The following is a 9,854-nucleotide window of genomic DNA, read 5'->3' as shown; positions in this document are numbered from 1 at the left end:
TTATACATAAATATAATTAGTATTTATTTTCGAAAATAAATAAACACAAATAATATTTATTTTTAAAAATAAATAAATATAAATAATAATATTTATATTCAAAAATAAATAAATAAATATAAACAACATTGATATTTGAAAAAAAATTAAATAATATTTACATTTATATAAAACAAAATATATAATTATATTAGACAACTAAAAATATTATTTGAAAATATTATTAAAAACATAATACTAAAATAATAGCATTATATTTAATATAATACTAACAACAACAAAAATAAAAAAAAATTAATTTAAATACATAAAATAATAAAATTTATGAACTTACATAAATTGGATGATCCAAATAATTGATGATATGTTCTTCGGGTGTCGTATAATAATATACCATTTTTAATCACTACAAATTAATAATTTTTTTATATAATTTTTTTCCTTCAAACAACCCTAACTCTAACAATCTTCTTCAGCTTTTCAACTTCTTCTCTCACAGTAAAATTGTGAAGCATTCAACAACACAAACAAACTTAACTCTAACACTCTTCTTTAGCCTCTCAACTTCTCCTCTCACAATAAAATTGTGAAACATTCAACAACAATACTTATGCATGAAAATGGTCCCCAAAAGCTTAATTTATAGAACTTCTTTAAACGTTACTGGTTACTGGAGTGGGGATTGTCCCCTGCATGCAGACCTCCTGCAATACGCCCTCGTGTTACTCCAGACTCTCCGGAAAGAGTAAAGACCTTGCTGCACTGCCAAGATTTAGAAGCAATACGTCCCTGCATGTTGCCGAGGCTATGCCACCCATTACTGCAAACCACCTCACCACGCCCCATGCGTATTTCCATCGTCTGCCACGCCTTTGAAATTCTGTCACCATGTCTCTAACGTGTTAAAATTGACGCTCACAATCTAAAAAAACACCTCCCTTCTCAATATTGGGCCAATACACTAATGTAGCTTTCATAAAAAAATTTCTGGATAATTTTCATAAGTGATAATTTAGAGTAATTCATAAATGAAAATATGATTATGTGGCTTAAACAATACAAACGTAAAGCCTTACGAACTTTCTAATGACCACGTCACGCGTGTGCCACAAGGCAGAGACAGACACACAGACATCACTGTTTAGGTGTAATGAAATACTAGTAATTACTTAATTGATTAATAATAATTAAACAGGAAACGAGAGCAAAGGGAAAATGGGGAGAGACTGAATATTTGAGGGCACACACACGCGTGTCTCCCCAATTTGCTTGGACAAGTCTCTTCCTTTGACGCCACACAGCACAAACCTTGCCGCCGCCACCTCTCTCTTCTTTCACTCCTTCTCCTTTCTCTTCTATGGTTCCATAACACTGACCTCAACCATGCAGGTAACCCTTCCCTCTCTTCTCTCTTATTTCCGGTTTTGAAGGCTGGGTTTACTTCGTGAGCTGCATTGTTTAATGGGTCAATCCTCAATTTTTCATCTTTTCCCTTTTCTGTGCTTTTGGAACGCGTTTCTTGTGCTTCTTGGACGCGTTTATGCTGCAAATAATAATAATAAAAGCATTCTTTTTTTATTTTACAGTTATATGCCCAGTGAAATGTATTTGGTTCCTCAGACTTAGTAGAACTACGGTGTTCTGGTTTATGTTGTTTGGTTTTGTGGAGGTCTAAATTGCCAACAGATTAAAGGGGCTGTGAAAATTTAGTTGCGTGTGATCTATCATTAATTTTCTCTGTTAGTTGGGAAATTGCTGTCATGACGTGCCTATTTTCTTGGAAAAGTTTGTTTCATTCAAGTTAGCTAGAAAGCAGAACTCTCTGTATGCTGAGTTACATATTTGGATTTTTAATTAATCTTGGTCGATTGAGAGTGCTTTCTGTGGGCCTTCTTCCTTTTTGGTTCTGTTATAGTGATTTTGGTATGTTGCTCCTAATGTGAGTCTGACATGGGATAAAACCCATGTCATTGTTCCGGTTCTAGTTAGTTAGACTTCTGATGGCCCTGGAGAGAAGAAAATCTTATGGAGATGTTGGATAGAGGAGGTATACAGAGTGTTCCATTTCTTGGAAGTTTTTATGTGACTGGTTTAGTGTTGTTTAGTTGCTTATTATATTTGGGAAGTAGGATTTTCCGCTGATGGTTAGTGGATATGGTCTTTATGGATGAAATTGTGTTAAGGCACCATTACATTTACCTTCTTTTTACTTTAAGTTTTGTGTCTTAATAGTAGCTGCTCTGATACAAGGTCACCTTGATGATTATGGTGTACACCTTCTTAGATTGTGTCTTGGCTTAGCTAGGTAGGTGGTGTTGGTGTTTCGGGCCTTGATGCTTCTTCTCCTTTACCAAAAATCCAAAGTGCAACTTTAGTTGATGATATGGACGTATGTCATGATAATGATCTATTCAACTTCATTTCCTGCAGAACATGTTACGAGCCAAGCAGATTGGTACACTTTCAAGCAGTGCTAGAACTTTTTTCCTTGGTGGTACACGATGTAATGCAGCCGATGGCAATTCATGCACTTGCTCCGAGGATGAAACATGTGTGTCAAGAAGACAGGACGTGAAAAATGAGGTTTTAAGTGCACAGAAACAATCCTCTGCTGCATCAAGAGCCATATCTGGAGTAGAAGTGCTGGTTTCAGGAAATTCAGCCAATGGGCCAGCTTCCCACAAGATTGAAGGTGCTGACCAATCCACTTGTGTACAACAAATCAGGTCTACTTCTAGTCCATCAAGTATACCAAACTCTGTAACATACGCTAGTCTTGCTGATGGTGTTCAGAACCATTCTGCACACTCAACTCCCCTTAATGCGGACCAGTTTTATAGGGCCGGTATTGCAGCTGTCAATTTTCTTTCTGATTTAGTAAATTATAAGCTTCCTATATCAGATGGGATGGGAATACTAAGCTATTCTAAAAATATGGTTGACCCTGCAAGGGCCCTACCCAACATCAGATCTTCCAATGTGAGACAAATAAGAAGAGAGAATTTTACTAGTGTTCATCCCAAACCACCTGTTTCTACTCCTATAGAGCAGCCATCAAACCATACAAGTAATTGTCATGGTGCAAAGGGAAAAGGTAAAACAAACATAGCTACAGGATTTAAGCATGATGCTTCTTCAAGGACAGAGAAGTCAGGGGTGGCACCAAATCTCCCTTTAAACAATCAAGACCGCAGGGCCTTGCCACAGAGGACAAGAACTCACTCAAACCGCTTTGTGTCAAATTCTGGTTCCAGCATGCAACCCGAAAATCCACAAATGTTGGGAACATTTAGGGAAAGTTTCAATAGACACCCCAGGGATATGAAAATGTCAGCCGGAATTGCTTCGTCCAACAGGCCTTTTACAAACACAGGGCGTGTTGTAGAAATAGTTTCAGACATATTGCGGCAGTTAAAGTGGGGTCCTGCTACGGAGAAGGCTCTATCTAACCTGAACTTTTCCATTGATCCATATCAAGCTAATCAAATCCTGAAGAACCTTCAGGACCATTCACTTGCTCTAAACTTTTTTTACTGGTTGAAGCGACACCCTGGATTCTATCATGATGGCCATACTTACACCACCATGGTTGGAATCTTGGGCCGTGCAAGACAGTTTGGGGCAATAAACAAATTGCTTGAGCAGATGGTCAAGGATGGATGCAAGCCCAATGTTGTAACTTATAATCGTCTGATTCACAGCTATGGCCGTGCAAACTACTTGAAGGAAGCGCTAAATGTGTTCAATCAAATGCAAGAGGTGGGATGTGAGCCTGATCGTGTCACATATTGTACACTCATAGATATCCATGCAAAAGCAGGATATCTTGATGTTGCCATGTCTATGTATGACAGAATGCAGGAAGCTGGCCTTTCTCCTGACACATTCACTTACAGTGTCATAATCCACAGTCTTGGAAAATCGGGTAACTTAGCTGCTGCCCATAGGCTATTTTGTGAGATGGTTAATCAGGGTTGTGTTCCTAATCTAGTCACATACAACATCATGATTGCTTTGCAAGCTAAAGCGAGGAACTATCAGACAGCATTGAAACTATATCGTGACATGAAGAATGCAGGATTTGAGCCTGATAAGGTTACTTATAGCATAGTAATGGAGGTGCTTGGCCACTGTGGGTATCTTGAGGAAGCGGAAGCAGTTTTCATTGAGATGAAACGGAAAAATTGGGTGCCGGATGAACCTGTTTATGGTCTTCTAGTAGACCTGTGGGGAAAGTCTGGTAATGTTGAGAAGGCTTGGGAGTGGTATCAGGCAATGCTGACTGCAGGTTTGCTTCCAAATGTACCAACCTGCAATTCCCTCCTCAGCGCATTCCTCAGGATGCATCGGTTGCCAGATGCATATAATCTTCTGCAAAGCATGGTGGCTCTTGGTCTAAACCCTTCTTTGCAGACTTATACTTTGCTTCTCAGTTGTTGCACAGACGCACAATCACCTTATGACATGGGATTCTGTTGTGAGCTTATGGCAATTACTCGCCATCCTGCTCATGCATTTCTAGTCTCCATGCCGGCAGCAGGGCCTGATGGTCAAAATGTGCGGGATCATGTCAGCAAGTTCTTGGACCTTATGCATTCTGAGGATAGAGAGGGCAAACGGGGACTTGTTGATGCAGTGGTGGATTTTCTTCACAAATCCGGACTCAAGGAGGAGGCCGGTTCGGTTTGGGAAGTGGCGGCACAAAGAAATGTGTATCCAGATGCTGTCAAGGAGAAAAGTTCTTGTTACTGGCTCATAAATCTTCATGTTATGTCTGATGGAACTGCTGTGACGGCATTGTCTAGAACACTTGCTTGGTTTCGCAAAGAGATGCTGATATCTGGGATCATCCCTAGTCGGATTGATATTGTGACCGGATGGGGTCGGAGGAGCAGGGTGACAGGTACCTCCCTGGTTAGACAGGCAGTGCATGAACTGCTGCACATATTCAGTTTTCCATTTTTCACTGAAAACGGCAATTCAGGCTGTTTTGTGGGGTGTGGGGAACCCCTAAGTAAATGGTTACTCCACCCTTATGTGGAAAGGATGCATTTACTTTAGTTGCTCACTGTAGAATCATTTCCCATTGAGCATAGACCCAATTTATCTATCTATCTATCTATCTATATGTTTATTGACTTATTGTTTCATAGATTATGTTGAGATAAAGAAGTGCAGACAAAGCGACAAAATTTTCCCCCTCAGCAGGAAATATAGGGGTGAAGTTTCCTTTTGTTTTCAGTATATAGAAAAAAAGGATAAGAATTTGCTGATTGCTTATCCATGTAGCAAGCCCTTTTTAGGAGTATGGTTGAAGCTTTAGATGTAGATGATTTATAATTTATGTCATATGCATTTTTCATATTCGAAATCTCTATTATCTGGTGTTAATACTTAATAGTTTATTCTTGTTCGGATGAAATACAGCAGCATATTTGATGTTTCCTTTTTTCTTCTCTGGTGTTGAAAAAAACTGGTCATTAATAATTTCATATTGCTCAAAGATGGGGTTGGTCAAAAGGCCAAGGCCCAAAGTATCGGTGCAAAAATACAAAAAAACACTCCCATGGTAACTTATAAGTGTTTTAAATATTTGTGATACAATCATACAAAGTTCAACTATTATTTAATAGTTATTAATTTATATTACTAAATATTAGAATATTTAATTTAATTTTATATATTTTGATTTTGTTTACTTAATTATTAGATTGAATTTTATACTAGTGGATTTAAGATTTTTTTTTATTTCGATATAATACTTCCTAACCTATTGTAATTGTCAGACGGAGAGATTAAAGGAGTGTTACGATATTTTTTGTTTTTGTGGTGAAACCATGATGTGAATAAATGAGGTTGCGTGAGTCTTTTTTTAATTGTATTTAGAAATTAGGTAGAAAATTGAGTAAGTTCTTTCTATTTAATTTTCAAACTTATAGTGTGGATAAATTAGGTTGAAGAGTCTTATTTTTTATTGTATTAAAAAATTAGGTAGAAAGTATCTCTTTGTATTCAATTTTAGTTTATCTTTTTTTGTTTTTTATTTTCAATTAATCTTTTTTCTTTTTCGATTTCAAGCATTATATTTTTATTTAGAGTAAAGGAAAAATAAGTTTCTGATCTTTTTTTTCGCAGACATTTTCGTCCCAAAGATTGAAAAATATATTCATGTCCCTGACCCTTTCAAAACGCGGACAAATTTACCCCTCCGTTGAAGTTACCTAGTTGGACCCGACAGAAAACGCTGACGTGGCTTCCGTGACGCTGACCTGGCCGTTACGGGATGACACATGGACTGTATCTTCTGAAAAGAGGACGTATTAGTTTCCACCACTAAAACGACGCCGTTTCTCTCCAATCCCTCCAAACATACTTTATTCCCCTTCTGCATTTTCAACCAGTATTCTAGATTCAAGCCAAATCAAATTTAGATTTTCAACCAATCAACAATACTTCACCAAATCCAGAAGCAGCAAATTCAGCACTTCCAGTTCTGCAATTCCATAATCATCAGCAATGCATCCAAAACACACAAACAAAGAATCAACAGAGTAACAAATCGCAGCAACATCAGCAAAATTTCAAGAAAAACGAGAGGCAGGAGTTTAAGCAAATTCAGATTCAACAAGCAATTCAACGACATACTCACCAACAACAGAGCACAAATTCAATTTCACAGGCTCAGTTCACAATTCAACCAGTCCAGATTGTGCAATTTATGAAAAACATGTAAGAACTCCTCATAATTCTAGAAAAATTGCTACACTATCAAATAGAATCAGCAACTTACCAGAAATTGCATATAGAGGAAACAGCTCTGGCTGAGGAGGAAGTTGCCATTCAGGGCGGCGGAGCAGTAGCAGAAGGGTTGAATCTCCCATCGACAGCAAGCGGCGTTGGCGAAGCTGCAGTTCTACATCGAGGCAGTGGTGCCGAGGTCGGTGCCGTCACAAAGGAGGAAGGAGAGGACACCGTGCATGATGGAGGCGGCTGGATCCTGAGCGGCGAAGACGGCGTCGCGAGTGATTCCACGGGTGTGCTTCGCGGCGGCGTTGTCGCGACGCGAGGAGCACCGAACGATCATGTGGAGGTGATGCGTGAGCATCTTTCCTATCTTTTCCTAGTGAATTTGCATTTAATTTGTTGAGTTTAATCAATAATTAATTATCTTTTAGCCACTATGGATGCTACTTTGAGTCTTGTGCAATTCTATTTATTTTAGGTAGCATTCGGCTGGATTTGATGGAGTTTCTGCAGCACAAGAATTAAAGGAGATAACACCGAGGAGCGACGTATGCGCGTGCCTGACGCGTGCGCGTGATTTGGAGCTTTCCATGGCGACGCGTGCGCGCACTTGACGCGTACGCGTGAAAAGCGAATTTGCTCAGCGACGTGTGCACGTACCTGACGCGTACGCGTGATACGGGAAGAAGACCAGCAACGTGTACGCATGACTGACGCGTACGTGTGACAAGTGCGAAGTGCAGGAAACGCTGATTTTAAATTCTGATTTAAACTTTATTTTTATTTTGAAATAGGAAAAGATATTATTTTAGTTTTGGAAGATAGATTTTAAATTAATTAGGATTAGATATAAAAAGGGATTGGGATTATTCCACAGAACATCCCATTCCATTAAAACTACCAAAATACATTTTATCAGAATCCTTATTTTTCTCTCTGAACCATGAGTAACTAAACCTCCACTGTTAAGGTTAGGTGCTCTGTCTTTGTATGGATTGATTTTATTATTTTTCTATTTTAATTCATGTATTGATTTAGATTTAAGAATTGTTTTCATTCTTTATCTTATGAATTTGGGTGGAACGGAAGTATGACCCATGTTCTAATTGAGTTCTTGTATAACTTGGAAAAGCTCTTTACTTGAACAACAGTTTGAAAATAATTTCTCCTAAATTCTAATTATCTGGACTTAACGGGATACGTGACATATAATCCTTTTATATTTCGGTAATTAGAGTTTCTATGGCACATAAACTAGAATTGAATTTCACCCCCTAATTGGAATTAATTGACCAAGGAATTGGCGGTTGATGAATTTTAGAGGAGACTAGAAAGGTCTAAGGAATTAGGGTCTAGTCACATATAGTTTGTCATGAATTAAATCTTGCATGATTAAAATAAATTAATAAGAAAAGCCAATCCAGAAAATAGATAATTCTGAAGCCTTAACTGTTTTCTCCATATTTTATTCCCAACTTATTTATTACCTACCTTTTGATATTCTGAATTTTCTGTTTAATGCTTTTTGAACTCTCAAACACTATTTTCTGTTTGTCTGACTAAGCCAATCAATCAATCATTGTTGCTTAATCCATCAATCCTCGTGGGATCGACCCTTACTCACCTGAGGTATTACTTGGTACGACCCGGTACACTTGCCGGTTAGTCTGTGGTTATGAATTTCGCACCAAGTTTTTGGCGCCATTGCCGGGGATTGTTAGTGATTAACAACTATTAGTTGCTTGATTGCTTAGATTAGGCGTTTTAGTTTTAATTTTATTTAATTTCTACCTTATTATTTTCGAATTTATTACTAGTAATTTTTCTTAATTTCTGAAATTAAGTTTGGTGTTTCCTAGTTTGTCTTATTTTAATTTTTCTTATTTAATTTGTCCAATAATTTCGAAAATTTTTAGTCTTAATTTTACTAGTAATTTTTGAATTTTAGTATTTGTTTGTTTTATTCAATATTTTTATCTCTTTATTCAGGTTACCTTACTGGGAATTCTCTACACAATGACGTAGAGAGTTCCATTTTTTTTGTCTTTTGTTTGTTTATGCACAAGAACAGAGACAAAGAACATCTCTTAGACTTTGATCCTGAATCTGAAAGAACTCTCAGGCGACGTTTACAACAAGCAAGACTTTGCAAGGCTGCAGAATCCACTATGGATCACAATAATGCTGTTAATGCCAATGTGAAAAATCCGAATGGGAATAAAGAACAAAGGAGAGTGCTTGGCTCTTATTTTGCTCCTACTGCAGATCTTTATGGAAAAAGCATTGTGGTGCCTCCTATAGCTGCGAACAACTTTGAGTTGAAGCCACAATTGGTCACCCTGGTGCAACAAAACTACCAATATCATGGTCTTCTACACGAAGACCCAAATCAATTTATTTCTAATTTTCTGGTAGATTTGTGATACTGTGAAGACAAATGGAGTGAACCTAGAGATGTACAAACTAATGCTCTTTCCATTTGCTCTGAGGGATGGAGCAAAGCTATGGCTAGATTCTCAACCCAAGGAGAGTTTAGATGCTTGGGACAAGGTTGTTATTGAATTTTTCACTAAATTTTTCCCACCAAAGAAGCTAACTAAGCTTAGAGTAGAGGTTCAGACCTTCAGGCAGAGGGATGGTGAAACTCTTTATGAAGCTTGGGAGAGATACAAGCTACTGATTAGGCAATGCCCTCTGGACATGTTCTCTAAATAGACCCAACTAGATATCTTCTATGAAGGCTTGGGTGAAATGTCCAAAATGTGCTTAGATAATTCTGCAGGTGGTTCACTGCACAGGAAGAAGACACCGGAGGAGACTATTGAGCTGATTGAATTGGTTGCTAGCAACCAATATTTATATTCATCTAACAGGAATTTTGTGAACTCTGAGGCTCCTCAGAAGAGAGGTGTGTTAGAAATGGAAGCTGTTAATGCTATTCTTGCTCAGAACAAGCTTATGTCTCAGCAAATAAATTTACTTACTCAGCAGATGGGTGATATGCAAGTCTCAGCTATCAACACCCAAAATTCACCTCAAGAGGTCTCTTATGACATGATAGGTAATTTTGTACAAAATGAGAATTATGATTATGCTCAATCTTTTTCTGA

At 37.8% G+C, this 9,854-nt stretch overlaps 1 protein-coding gene and 1 long non-coding RNA gene across 2 annotated transcripts; both read left to right on the top strand.

Annotated features, from left to right (window-relative positions):
* Nucleotides 1–1,160: 1,160 nt before the first annotated feature.
* LOC112732740 (pentatricopeptide repeat-containing protein At1g74750) lies at nucleotides 1,161–5,422 on the top strand. The gene is made up of 2 exons (XM_025781504.3): nucleotides 1,161–1,389; nucleotides 2,431–5,422. Exons 1-2 carry the CDS (start codon nucleotides 1,384–1,386, stop codon nucleotides 5,059–5,061), a joined length of 2,637 nt encoding a protein of 878 aa, XP_025637289.1. The 5' UTR covers nucleotides 1,161–1,383; the 3' UTR covers nucleotides 5,062–5,422.
* Nucleotides 5,423–5,654: 232 nt separating this feature from the next.
* LOC140177982 (uncharacterized) lies at nucleotides 5,655–7,791 on the top strand. Its single transcript, XR_011869868.1, has 2 exons — nucleotides 5,655–6,729; nucleotides 6,807–7,791. It is a non-coding gene; the product is annotated as an uncharacterized lncRNA (long non-coding RNA).
* Nucleotides 7,792–9,854: the final 2,063 nt, after the last annotated feature.

The sequence above is a fragment of the Arachis hypogaea genome, chromosome 13 (assembly GCF_003086295.3).
Source record: "Arachis hypogaea cultivar Tifrunner chromosome 13, arahy.Tifrunner.gnm2.J5K5, whole genome shotgun sequence".
NCBI classification, from domain to species: domain Eukaryota; kingdom Viridiplantae; phylum Streptophyta; class Magnoliopsida; order Fabales; family Fabaceae; genus Arachis; species Arachis hypogaea.
The sequence above is the reverse complement of the archived record's forward strand: the minus strand, read 5'-3'. Positions and strand labels throughout refer to the sequence as shown.